This window comes from Castor canadensis, chromosome 19, assembly GCF_047511655.1.
Source record: "Castor canadensis chromosome 19, mCasCan1.hap1v2, whole genome shotgun sequence".
In the NCBI taxonomy this organism is placed as follows: Eukaryota; Metazoa; Chordata; class Mammalia; order Rodentia; family Castoridae; genus Castor; species Castor canadensis.
In genome coordinates this window covers 5,156,669-5,169,984 of record NC_133404.1, presented here as the reverse complement: position 1 = coordinate 5,169,984, position 13,316 = coordinate 5,156,669, and the positions used below count along the sequence as shown (strand labels likewise).

The 13,316-nt window shown below is 44.0% G+C and overlaps 1 protein-coding gene across 2 annotated transcripts in view; it reads right to left on the bottom strand.

The window, feature by feature from the left end:
- Arid3b (AT-rich interaction domain 3B) overlaps nt 1–7,043 on the bottom strand; it is a 46,180-nt gene extending 39,137 nt beyond the window's left edge. Inside the window, exons 1-2 of one of the 2 annotated variants that reach the window (XM_020165640.2) lie at nt 6,938–7,043; nt 3,753–4,378 (exon numbers count right to left, since the gene is read on the bottom strand). In XM_020165640.2, the coding sequence (XP_020021229.1) occupies nt 3,753–4,301 (549 nt within the window). In that variant the 5' untranslated portion in view covers nt 4,302–4,378; nt 6,938–7,043. Of the gene's footprint in view, nt 1–3,752; nt 4,422–6,937 lie in introns of both variants that reach the window. The other variant, XM_074061475.1, reaches the window with a different exon arrangement.
- Between the last annotated feature and the right edge of the window lie 6,273 nt (nt 7,044–13,316).

The window sequence follows — 13,316 nt, the reverse complement described above, 5'->3', positions numbered from 1 at the left end:
CCTGCAGAGATGCTGCATCAACAAATGCAGAGCCCACATAACCTTCAAGCTGAGAGCACTCCAAAAAGCTTCCAGGTGCACAGAATTGGAAGTACCCTGTTCTCATTAATGAATGTGATTGGTGAACTTTAGGAAGTATTAGGAATTCTTTTAACTCCAAGTTTTCTGAAATAAGACTCTTCCATCCTAGGAGGCAACCCTGAAACAAAACCTTGTAAAACACACTAAGAGGAAGGGCTGAGGGGTAGCGTTTATTGAGCAATGACACCTAGTGCTTTGCACTGAGCTGGCTATGCAAAGCCATACACAGTAACCAAAGTGACTGCCAAAGTATGCAGAAAACCAGACATAGACACTCTGACCCCTACATGCTTATCAAGCCATCGCTCATCTTCCTATTCTATGGAAGGAAACCTAGCTCTACTAATGGGCTCAGGACAGACAAAGCCTGTATTGCCTCTACTGGTGACAGAAGACCACCCCTAAAAGGCGAGAAACCCGCCCCCCACCCCCGAAGAAGGCTGTGTGATCTCCTTTGAGAAAAAGGACACTCAGTCCTTTGTTTTCTTGTTTTACAATTATTTACTCTGCCCACTGAAATCTGACTGGTTTTAGAATACTGGGCTCCATGGTGTTATCCATCTTCCCATCATTCTGGTGTCAGAGAGTACTACACTCTAACGACCCAGACCTTGGGAAGCAAATATTTTCTGAGAGTTTCTTCTAAGGGAATCCATAAAATAATTTTGACTTAACATGTTCTAAGGGATTTCAAAACAAAGGATAATCTGTGGCACCCTTAAACTTCCTAGTTTCACTTTTCAGTTTGCAGATGTCTGCCTCCCAACACACGCACCAAATCTAGGGGAATTCTTATCGAGTATTCTTATTGGTTGGCCAAGCTAAGCTATACTGTAGAAAATAATGTTTTACTTTGGCATGTGAATGTTTGAAACAAAACCCTATTTTAAAACATCTACACCTTAGTGCAGATTGGGGGCTAGGCTTCAGCAGACTCAGGACAGAGTGAAGTTACTGCAACCCAGCTTCAGCCCAGCCCACCTGGAGGTTCCCAAGGCACCACTGCTAGACCTGGCACTCTTTGAGGGAGAGGCACGTTATTTCTCTGAGCATAGCCCTGGCATAAAGAGGATTCTGCCCAAGCCTGTTATTTAAAACAAAATGGACAGTTACACCAAAGCAGTAAGATCATGTGTCAGCTGTAAAGGTCTCTGAACTGTTGCTAGAGCAAGGGCTGCTCTTTTTTTCACTCTGCAGAAGCAACTCCAAAAAGGAAGAAAACACACGGAACAGTAAGAGCTAGTCTCATGGTCTTCATGACTTCTCCCCAAAAGAGAGTTTAGTCCTCCTTCCAAAGCAAAACTTGTTTAAAAACAAACAAACAGCAACAACAACAAAAAACCCTACACTTACTTAAACCCCAAGCATATTTAGGGTTTTAAGTCAGTTACCCAACGCCTCCCTGGCTTAGTTCCTGATGTCCAAATTCAGGGGAGAAGGTAAATTTAGGGTGAGAGATTAGGCCTCAGATATGCTGCCATTTATGAAACCATTTTGGCAGATGCTCTGCAAGGCAGTCTATAATTAGCAAGTATGCCTCAGAAACTTAAATGAACTCAAAGGGTTTCGGTTGCCAAAAGCCAGCCCCCAGAGCACTGAGCGATGTAACCATGGGGCTGCTGCCATCCTGGACTCAGGACTGGGCGCCCTGCCACGGCACACACGTGTGCACATGCACACGCCAGTTCTGAAGAGTCTCTTTTTTCAAAGCTCTAATGGCTTGACCTCAACACCTGCTGCACTTCCTGAAGACAGACAGGCTCTGGAGCTCCACTTGTTCCTCACACGCGGCTGCACTTTCTAGGAACGACCGCACACACACAGAGGCTGGCCAGCTGCCAAGGCGGGGGCAGCCCAGGCGCCTCAGGCCTGAACTTTCCCAGCGCTGTCAGGGCGGGATCCCACTATGAGCTGACTCAGCGGCCAGCGTGGAACTGTGCCAACCACACAGCAGTTGTGAGGGCTGCCGGCAACTCACAGATGTTTCACTAAACCAAAGTAATCAGCCAAGAGGCGGGTTTGGGCTGCTGGCCAGAGAGCTGCTGTCGTGGAAGCTGGGATTCTGATTCTGGTCTTCCTCTTCCTCTGCCTCTGCCTCCCTGTGTGATGGCAGGGAACACTGTGCATCTCAGTAATCTTCCCTACTTCAGAAGTATGTCACTGTGGATGCAGAAGAAGTGGGCACTGTTTGCACAAGACAGCTCCTACGGTAATACTAGCTACTGTGTGCCTGGCACTGGACAGATGTTCACATGGCTAGCTCCCTAATCCTCACAACATTCATGGGAGGCACAGACTCAGAGCAATTTAGAGATTATCAAAAGATCAGAAGGGTAAGACATGGAAGAGATGGGATTTGAGCCAATTTTTCAGTCTACAACTTACTACAAATACCATTGTTGAAAAACTCATGTCGACTGCACAGGGCTCCTTGATCCAAAAATGTTTGATTTTTCAGCTCCAAAGGATCTTTCAGCTTCCAAAGGACTTCTTGGTTGCCCTTTGTAAGCCCACAGCTCTTCAGAAATGAGTTCTAAACAGCACCACTGTGCCACATGGAGAGTACTAAGGGTTTTTATCACGAATTCCCTGCCTAAAGTACCAATAAATCACTCATCCTGGAACAACTATCATCACTCTCGTGAGGAAAAATTGCACTATAGGTCACAAAGAGAAGGAAATGGAAAGTTAAAGACTTGGTGGAGAACAAATTCCCTAAGCTCCACTCTCCAGGATAATTCATGCTGCAGTCTGCCTTTTTGTTTGTTTTGAGACATGGTCTCACTCTGTAGTTCAGGGTTGCCTCAAACTCCTGTGTCTAGCTCTTCAGTGATGGGATTACAGACTTTCACCACCATGCCTGGCTACAGACTGACTTTTTAGAAAGCTCCCTACTAGCATATGTGAGGCCATGGGTTGGATCCCTAGCACCACAGGAAAAAAAAAAAACCAGAACAAAACTTACCAACACAGATATTCAGCCATGTTTAAAGTCACTTCAGTATTCCTTGACTAAACAGAGAATTTTTTGAGGTCTATCTAAGCAGATGATGTAAAGGTGAAATGAAATCATGTCTATAAGGATCTTTGTTGGGAAATACATACAATACAAGTACTTCATCAGTTATATTCAGCTACAAAAAACAAATTGTCCTTAAAAGCATGATCTTGGGTTAGCCTGGCACTAAGGCACTGTTGCATAAAATTGTTATTTTACATTACTATTAGAAAAACTCTTAAGAGTCATGCAATTCATTTTTAGGCAGTCTTCATAACATTGTTGCAACCTCATCCTTCCTTTAAAAAAAAAAAAAACCAGATCGTACTGACATTCTTTCACATTAAACTTGAAACAAAGTACATGAAGAGTAACTTAAGATACTTCATTGCTTTAATCAAGAAAACAAACTTTTCTTTCTTTCTTTTTTTTGTTCTGGGGATTGAACCCAGGGTCTTGAGCATACTAAGCACACATACTACCACTGAGCTACATACATCCCCCGCTCCAGTAAACAAATAAGAAAAAATTCATTATACTCATATCTAGGCTGTGTGGCAGTGAAGTGGGGTGAAAAGGTCCAGACTGGAACAGCCCCTGCCCCAGCTGTCCAGTACCCTCTCTAGCTAGCCTTCAGGAAGACCCAGTGGCTTCCCATAGCAGAAGGACTGACCTGCTTAAGCTGCTCATCCAGATTCCAGCTCGACTGCCCAGCTGAGGAGACAGAAGGTGGAGCCTTGGAAGCATCTTTGGTATGGTCTTCTTTAGCTTGTTGTACCTGTGCTGGGAGCCCTGGTGCTGGAAGCAGACTAGACATGGGTGCTGCTCTGGGCTCTTGGCGAGTTGCTTTCTGAACGTGAAAATATTTAGAAGCAGCCTGGGCCTCTTTTTCAGCCACCTCTGCAACATCATCATCCCCATCCTCATCTTCCAATCCTTCCTCTTCCTCAGGCTCTGAGTTCATGTTGCTACGTTCAAACACTCGGGTCACTGGTGTGGCAGGTAGAACTCTGGCTAAGGAACCCAGGGCAGGGCTGCCAGAAGGTCTCCCAGGTGTGGCAGAAAGAAGAGGCGGCTGTGTGGCTAGCTTTTGGGAATACAGGAACTGGGCTTCTCTCATCTGTGGTCCCTGCTTCTCTCTGGCATCCATCTGCAGAGGAGCCAGATGTGGTTGCTTCTGTTGTTGTTGTTGTTGCTGCTGCTGCTGCTGCAGTGGCTCCATTATTGTCTCAAGCTTCACCCACAGATTGGCATGGCTCTGAACCTGGGCACGGCCCAGCAGGCACACTGGGTCTATACCTTAAGAGATTAGCCAAACCACAAGGAAGAAGGGGGGAAAAAACTACATAAAATAAGTATAAAAGGCTTTCTTTTCTCCAGTAAAGGGCTAAGAATTCTGAACAATAAACACATGCTCTTAAACCTGGAGTGGTGGGGCTTGAGGAGTGAGGAAGAAGAGGAACAGGACATAAGAGGGGGTGAATCTCAGTACTGGTAGACTATTGAGGATTTTAAAGAAGGATTTTAAGGAAGCAAATCCAGATATTTATTCTGCTAATATCTGTGTTCTGATCTCTCTCTCTCTCACATTATCAAACAGTAATCTGCTCATTATCCAAAAGTAACTGAACTGTAACTGTGAAAAACACAATAATAAAGGAAAAGAAGGGCCCGCTTGTGAAAGAGAGAATATTGCTTATATTCCCAGGCCCACTGGAGAAAGATAACCATCCAAGCTAGACACAGAACTATCAGGCAGACTGAATGACTTCTCTTACAGAAAAAGCAAGACCAAGCAAACTACTCTCGGGCTTAAACTTTTTGAATTTCTCAGATCAAATTGCCAGCCTGTTTGTTGAGTGGACTGAAGCAGGCTAACTGGACATTATAGTCTCAAAAAGAATCCAATTTCAACAACATGAAAGAAAGAAACAGCAAGGAGTCAAGAGTCTCAAATTGCAATCCTTGCTCAAAAACAAACGGGGGGGGGGGGGGGGGGGGAGAGGAATTCCTCTGGAGATTTTAAAGTTAATTAATTTGAAACAGGTATCAACATTGTCTAAACAAGCTAATGCCTCTTTTTTAAAAACCAAAAAAAAATCTCACAACCCCTTTTATTCTGATTCACTTCTAGTATGATAGTTATGCTATTAAGAATACAAAAAGAAAAGGTTTTCAGGCTAAAAGTATTCTGGGGGCAGGTTTATCTGCATTCTTACCAACCAGTCTCCAAACACATATCCCTTTCACACCCTTGCCCCCTCCCCTCCAGGCTCCCACCCCCCAACAAACTTCACTTGAGTTATGTTTTCTCAGCAAGTCTCCCTAAGTGAATGGATTACTATGCAAGGGCAAATTTAGGGGTGAACAAGACTTGCAACACGGTGTGCAATTTTGTTATCACTTGAAAGAAGAAGCTGCATTGCACAGGTCAGGACTTGATATCTGCATTGTTACAGGATTTTAGGATTGGGTTGAAAGATGAAAAAAGCAAAATGTTTTTAGCTCCTTCGAAATTTTGAGGCAAAGTAATCACATCCCTAGCAACAAAAACGGCTTGGATTTATGGATTTTTTTTATACGTTACTGTTAAAGAAAAAAAAAAAGAACAATTTCTAAAGCTACACACATACACACACACACAAAGTAGAGATTTAAACTCTCATTTTGTGTTTATTTTAGATGCCGTGGTTGTGCCTTTTGTATTCTGTGATTCAAATTCCAATTTGCCTCTTACTGACTTTACTTCCTCTCTTGGCAGTTTACAAAGTATGAGTTATGCCTGCAGCAACACTTCCATTCTGCCTTAGCTCTTCTTCGAGATTAACAAGGCACGAAAACAGGGACATTAAATTCTGCTGGCAAAAGTGCCCATTTAAAGTGAAAAACAATTTGGGTCAAAGAAAATTAAACAATAGAATAAAACAATTCAGTGGTCATTTAAAAATTATAATTATTGCAGTGGATCAATCTCAATCAGAAGTAATTTTTCAACCAAGTCCTGACAGTCACCTAACAACTGCTTCTTGTCTTGTGGCACCATCTTCTCTGCAGGCTGTCCCCAGCAGTGGGGGAGAGGTCCCCAGCAGTGGGGGAGAGGCCCCCAGCAGTGGGGGAGAGGTCCCCAGCAGTGGGGGAGAGGCCCCCAGCAGTGGGGGAGAGGTCCCCAGCAGTGGGGGAGAGGCCCCCAGCAGTGGGGGAGAGGTCCCGCAGCCTCTTTAGTAGGTCTGCGATGACTCAGTTCTACAACTCACAATACACACATTCTCCCCCAAAAAGCCCATCTTACCCCAGTCTTTAAATAGCCAGTGATCCAAACAATACCGTCTGACTACATTTAGAGAACTTACATCTCAGAAATCTAAACCCCATCATTCCCCATTTCCCCTGAAGTTCCCGGACCACCCAACCCGGAGCAAGCGACTGCTTGCAGGTCTGAACCCGGTGGTGGTGACCACTCCCCTTACCTTCGCTGCCGGACCCCCGGGGCCCTTGGAGCCTCTCTCGGGTCACTCCCTCCCATTCTTTATTAGCACCCCAACGCACTTTTACCCCTCAAGTCCTCCCGGCCAATCCGCTGGCTTTTCTCGGATCGCCCCAACCCCACCTATCCTGGCCCTTTCAGTTTCCAGGGGCCCCGGAGCCTCCCCATCCCTTTATCTAAAATCACCTCTGTGGGCACCGGGCGCCCAGGGCTCCTCCCAGCACTCTCACTTTTCCTCCGCGGCCCCGGCGCTCCGCCGGCCCGCGCCCTCGCTTCTCCCCTGCACACCTGCCTCCTTCCCCATGTCGGTCCCCTCCACCTGCCACAGTCCTGCTCCCGCCGGGGCTGAGGGAGCCAAGATCCGCGCAGCTTACCTGTGCGGGGCGCTCCCGGTTCGCTAGAAGGGAGGAGGCGGCGGCTCAGGCCCCGGCGCAGCAGCTGCGTCTCCGACTTCTCCGCAGCCGGGGGCCACAGCCGGGGCGGGGCCCGCACCGGAAGCGGCGCCGCGGGGCCGGCCTGCCAGCCCGGGGCGGGGGAGGGGTGGAGAGGGGCGGGGCTCCTGAGCTGGGGCGGGGTCTCGAGCCGGAAGCAGCTAAAAAGGAAACAAGAGGTGGGGCGAGGCGGAAGCGACTCCTAGGGACGGCTCCGCCCACCTGAGTCGTAAGCGGAAGTGAGTTGAAGCTGGTGGAGACTTCAGCCAATGAGAAAGCGCAGACCTGAAGAGTTCCGGTGGGCGTGCTTCCGCGGGGAGTTGAAAAGAGCCGGGGCTGGATGCACTGTTGTTTGCCGACTGCAGACGTTAAGGTGTTTCGGGTAGTAAGTGGGCGGGGAGGAGGAGAAGGGGTGGTTAATAAGCTGAAGAAGTGTTAAGAGTTTTCTGCTGCTTCGGTCCCCTCCCCAGTCTCCTGTCTTCAAACCGGTGTTTCTCAGGCATTGCCGCTTTTAGATCAGCTTTCTCAGAGCTTCTTCGGCTCTTTGACTGGGACCTGGCTGTGTCCTGAGGATGCTGCAGCCTCTGGAACCCCCTCACACGGATGGGTATTTTCATTCCCAGGTTCCAAAAGTGAGGCCTACGTGCGGAATACCGGCGCCCCTTGTAAAAGCCATTGACTTTCCGACGCTTCCTCTTAACCTTTGCGGTCCGTTTAACCACCTCCGTACTGAACATCTGTCGATTTGTCACGCAAGTCCTTGTCTTCACTTTGTCCCCTCTGCCCATCTTCCTTGACTATTTCAGTCCAGGTTGACAACCCACTCGAGCTCCATCTCTTAAGTACCGCTTACACATCAGCCTCCCGATCCCAGTCAAAACCTGGACCTTGTCACCAGAAAGTGCCGTCATAAATTCGTAATTTGAACATCCCCCTGTCCAACCACAGCCTGCTATCCTCTCAGCTTGACAGCTCAAGAATTTTAGCGTGTGTTCTTTCACTTTATCAAAACCTCCAATCTCCTGAAAGCCTCTACTTTGTCTCATATACATTGACCTCTTCCACTCTTTGCTCCCTTCTTTAGCCATTTTAGAGTCAATGGTACATCGTTACAATCCCGCTCTTAATCTCAATCCCCACCTAACGCTTCCTTATCCCCAAATAAGACCCCCATCCTGGATGGACCTACATACTTCTCCATGCTTGTACCTTGCCACAGAAAATTGTCCTGCTGCCAGGTGTACACCTGTAATCCCAGCACTGTAGAGGCTGAGGCAGGAGGATGGAGAGTTCTAGGCCACCTTGGGCTACACAGTGAGTTTGAGGCCAGCTTGACCTACATAGCAAGACCTGTCTCAAACAAAAAACAACAAAATTGTTCTGCTGAACACATTGGTATCAGTAAGTTATCACCCTTTAAATGGACTTTGTGACTGGAAATGTCACTATATTCGAGTTAACTTGCTCTTCATGATCTCTGCAAATTGCTAATCCTACACCTCCTATACCACTTCCCCTAATTATTATACCATATAAGTAACAGAAAATATAGAATGTCCATCCTGTCTTTTCTATGAATTATGTAATAAAAAATATTCATTGAACTCCCAGTATATCCCAGGCCAGGCACTCATCTCAGCTTATTGAGTGGTAACAAAATTAATTTCCTGCCCTCAAGTGTCTTTACTAGTTTGGAGGACAGAGAAACAAATATGTGTCAGGGATACTGGCTATGAAGGACAAAGCAGGGTAGGGATTAAGCAGTGGTATCAGGTAGCTGCTATTTTTAGGTATTAGAGAAAAACCCTTTGATAAGGAGCTCTTAAGCAAAAACTGGAATTGACTTGATGTGGGTGAGCCATGTGGATATCTAGAGAAAGTGTTCCAGCAGAGAGACAGCAAATTTAAATGCTCTGAGGAAGGAACATGCTTGACACGTCACTGGAATAGCAGGGAGGCCCTATGGCTGACACAGACTGAATTTTGGGGGGTATAGGGTGGTAGGAGATGAGATTAAAGAGGTACCCAGGGGCCGAATCACGGGGGGCCTTGTAGGCCATAGCAACTCTGCTTATTATCTCTAAAACTACTGGGTAGTTTTCAGCAGAAGAGTAACATGACCAGATTTAAGTCTGTAAAAGCTGTGAAACAGAGAGTAGACTCTAAGGGTAGAGGGCTAAGGTAGACGTACTAATCCTGGAAGAAGATGATGGTGGCCTGAACTAGATGATGGCCATTCAGGTGATAAGAAGTGATCAGATTCCAGGTGTATTTTGAAAGTGGAGACACCAACATTTGCTGAAAGGCAGGTTGTATCATTCGGAGGAGAGAGTCAAGAAGGATGCCAAGATTTTGGACCCAAGTAACTGGTAGAGTAGTGGTATTGCTTACTGACCTGGGGAATGCTATCAGAACTTGATTCCTAATGGAATGTCATTTGGCAAGAAAAAGGAATGCAGAATTGATATCTGCTAAAATTAGGCATTATAACATAACAATAAAGGCATTTTGCTGAGTGAAACAAGTCAGTCTCAAATGACATTCTTAAACATATTAAAAGGGCAGTAATGGAGCATAAGTCAGTGATTGACAGCAGCAAGGAGAAGGTAGAAGGGTAACTAATAAAAGTATAGTGAAAAGGAAGTTTTGGGGGTGATAGAACTCTTCTGAATCCTGGTTATGGTGGTAGTTACATGGATCTATACATATGTTAAAATTCATCAAACTATATATGACAAAAATAAAGTCAATCTTATTGTATGAAGTTTTTTTTTCTTAAAAGCCAAACTTTTTTTGGTGCTAGGGATCAATCCCAGAGCCTTCTTTCATGCTAGGTGAGTGCTGTACCCCAGAGCTACATCCCCAGCCCTTAAAACCAAACCTTTCAAAAAAAAAAAGAAAACTTGGCATGATAGTACATACCTATAATCCCAGCATTTGAAAGGTGAAGGCAGGAGGATTGTGTGTTCTAGCCTGTATGAAACCTTCATATGGTTTCCTTTCTCAGTTCTCAGGAATCTCCGTTTAGTCTCTTAGAATATTGGATCCTTCCGTTAGAATTCACGCAAACTCTAGACTCACCCATTGTCTTAGTCTTTTTTTTTTTTCTTTTTCTTTTTTATTGGTACTTGGCATTGATCTCAGGGCTTTGGGCTTTCTAGGCAACTGCTCTACCACTTGAGCCCTTCTCTAGTCTTCTTATTCTGTTTTTTATTGCTATAACAGAATTCCTGAGACTGGGTAATTTACTTATAATTCTGGAGGTTGGGAAGTCCAGCCTTGAGGGGCCCCATCTGGAGCAAGCTTTCATGCTGCATCATCCCTTGGCTGAAAGCAGAAGGGCAAAAGAATAAGAGGGCAAAGTGGCCTATTCTTGAGATAAGTAACCAACTTCTGCAGTACCATCAATCCGTTCATAAAAACAGGGTCTTCATGACCTAATCACCTCCTACCTCTCCCAATACTGTTGCGCTAAAGATTAGTTTCCAACACATGAATTTCAGGGGAAGCATTTAAACCATAGTACCCATTTTTTGCTTAATAATAATAATAATAATTATGGCCTATCTCTTGATCTATGACTAAAGCCTTATCTCACTATTCTCCTTGCTGTGAAAATATTTTTTCATTTTTTTCAAGACAGGCTGGAACTCTCAATCCTTTTGCCTTCACTTTACAAATGCTAGGATTACAGGCACAAACTACCACACCCTGCTTTGTCAAAGCTTCTGACTATTCTTACTGCAGCTCAAGTGATCTGATCTTTTTTCCTTCTAAACTACTTTATGGCTTCCCATTGCTTTTGAGATTAAGAATTATATTCCTATAGGACCCTAGGAAGATCTACCTCCTTGCTGACTTGTTTGATTTTATCAGGGTATAGTAGAGGGCCTGAGAAAGCAACCCCACTAGATGATGTCAACAGCTGAAACAGAAAAGTGCTCCCTTCCCCATCACAGAAACATGGGACATTAGCAGATGTGATAGGAGAGTCTTATTGTAACTAGGGCTAACTCTGTCTTGCTACTGGGAACTCTTCCACCACCATGTAGATAATCCCCACTAACCTGAGGGATAACACATTGTCATTACCCCATCTGACATCTAAGCATTTACAGAAGTATGAGTGTGGTCCCTTAGACCAACTAACCTGCCAATCACCAGACATGTGAACCAGACCATTCTAGAGCATCCAATCCCAACTGAGCTGAGATCAGAACTCCCCAGCAATTCCACAGAATGATGAAAAACATTAAGTGTTTACTGTTCTATAGTTAAGCCAGTAAACTGGGTGCTTGTTTGTTTGTTGTTTTGTAGTATGAGGGTTTGAACTCAAGGTCTTGCCAGGTGATCTACCACTTGTGCCACATGCCCATCCCTTTTTTGCTTTAGTTATTTTTCAGATAGCCTCAACTTCTTCAGTAAAGAATATCTTTTGATGGTTTTCACTGATTTATTAGATGTCCCCTTCATCTGTGGTTTCCATTTTTGTGGTTTTAGTTACTCATGGTCAATGTCAGTCTGAAGTTAATGAGAAACTTCTGAAATAATGCTGAAGTTTTAAGTTGCCCTTCTGAGTAGCATGATGAAATCTTGCACCATCCCAAATCATCATCCCCTAAAGCAGCATATGCATGCCGGATATGCTGCCTCCCTATTAGGCAGTAGCCATCCCAGTTATCAGATCAACTGTTGCACTATCACAGTACTTGTGTTCAAATAACCATAATTTTACTTAATAATGACTCCAAAACACAAGAGTTGTGATGCTAGTGATTTGGATATAACAAAGAGAATTGATAAAGTGCTTTCCTTTAAGTGAAAAGACAAAAGTACAATAAAATGTTTTGAGAGAGACCATATTCATATGTTCTTTATTATAGTACATTGTTATAATTATTCTATTTTATTAGTTATTAAGATTAACCTCTTGCTATGTTTAATGTAGAAATTAAACTTTGTCACAGGTATGTATGTGTAGGAAAAAACATGGCACTATATATAGAGTCTGCTACTATCTGTGATTTCAGACATGCACTGGAGGTCCTGGAATGTATCTGCTGTGGATAAGGGGGACTACTGTATTCTTTTAAAAAAGATTAGACTGCCATGATGGTGCATGGCTGTAATCCCAGCTCTATGGAGGCTGAGGCAGAAAAATGGTGACTTCAAGGCCAGCTTGGGCTACATAGTGAATTTGAGGCCAGTCTGGACATATATTGAGACCTTCTCTTAAAAAACTTATAATAATAAAAATAACAATAATAAATTAAAAAATTTTTAAGGTTCAATTGTATAAATGTTGGGTATCATTTTCTTCTTTTTTTTGATGTGGGGTGACTTGAACCCAGGGCCATGCACATGCTAGGCAAGCACCACCCAGCTCCAGGCACCATTTTTTATGTATGTTTTATAATAATTTCATCTTAAATGTGCAGTGCATAAAAGCTGAGAAACAGAAAGTAAGCAGCTACACTGGAGAGTACTTCCATTTTTTTTTCATTTGTTAAAGTAATTTGGGGGCGGTCTGAGGGGAAGGTGGCCCAAACAATGGATACACATGTGAGTAAATGTAAAAATGATAAAATTTTTAAAAAAGTAATTTGGAAAAGAAGGTCTTGGTGCAGAGTTTTTTCTCCATTTTATATTCTTTTGGGAATAGGTTTCCAGAAGTTGAATAAAGGGGTGTGGGACACTACCACTATTTTAAAAACCCTTAATTCAGGACTGAGGTGCGGCTCAAGTGGTAGAGCACTTGCAAGCATGAGGCCCCGAGTTCAAACCTTAGTACTGTCAAAAAATTGTACAGTTGTTTAACAAAAGCATTTTGCTCATTTTCTTTTCCTCCTGCCATACATGAAAATATACTTTTCACAGGCACCAGTGGCTTACACCTGCAATCCTAGCTACTCAGGAGGCAGAGGTCAGGAGAATCACAGTTCCAAGCCAGCTCACACAAATAGTTCATGAGACCCTATCTCAAAAAATCCATCACAAAAAAAGGGCGAATGGGATGGTCAAGTGGTGGTAAGAGTGTCTGCCTAGCAAACTTGAGGCCCTGAGTTCAAACCCCAGTACTGCCAAAAAAAAAAAAAAGACTTTTCATTACATCTTTCCAGATACAATTTAAAGATCTTATTTTAAAGACAACTAAAATGAACTTTACATGTTTAGATCTAAGATAGCTTTGTTTTTTACAGGCTCAATATGGGTATAAATGGTACTTTGATAAGTTAGAGAAGGTTCCAAATATTTTGAAAGTACACCATCAATAAACTTTTTTCAGAAAAAAGAAGAGAATGCTAATGTAATTTAGGGGAAA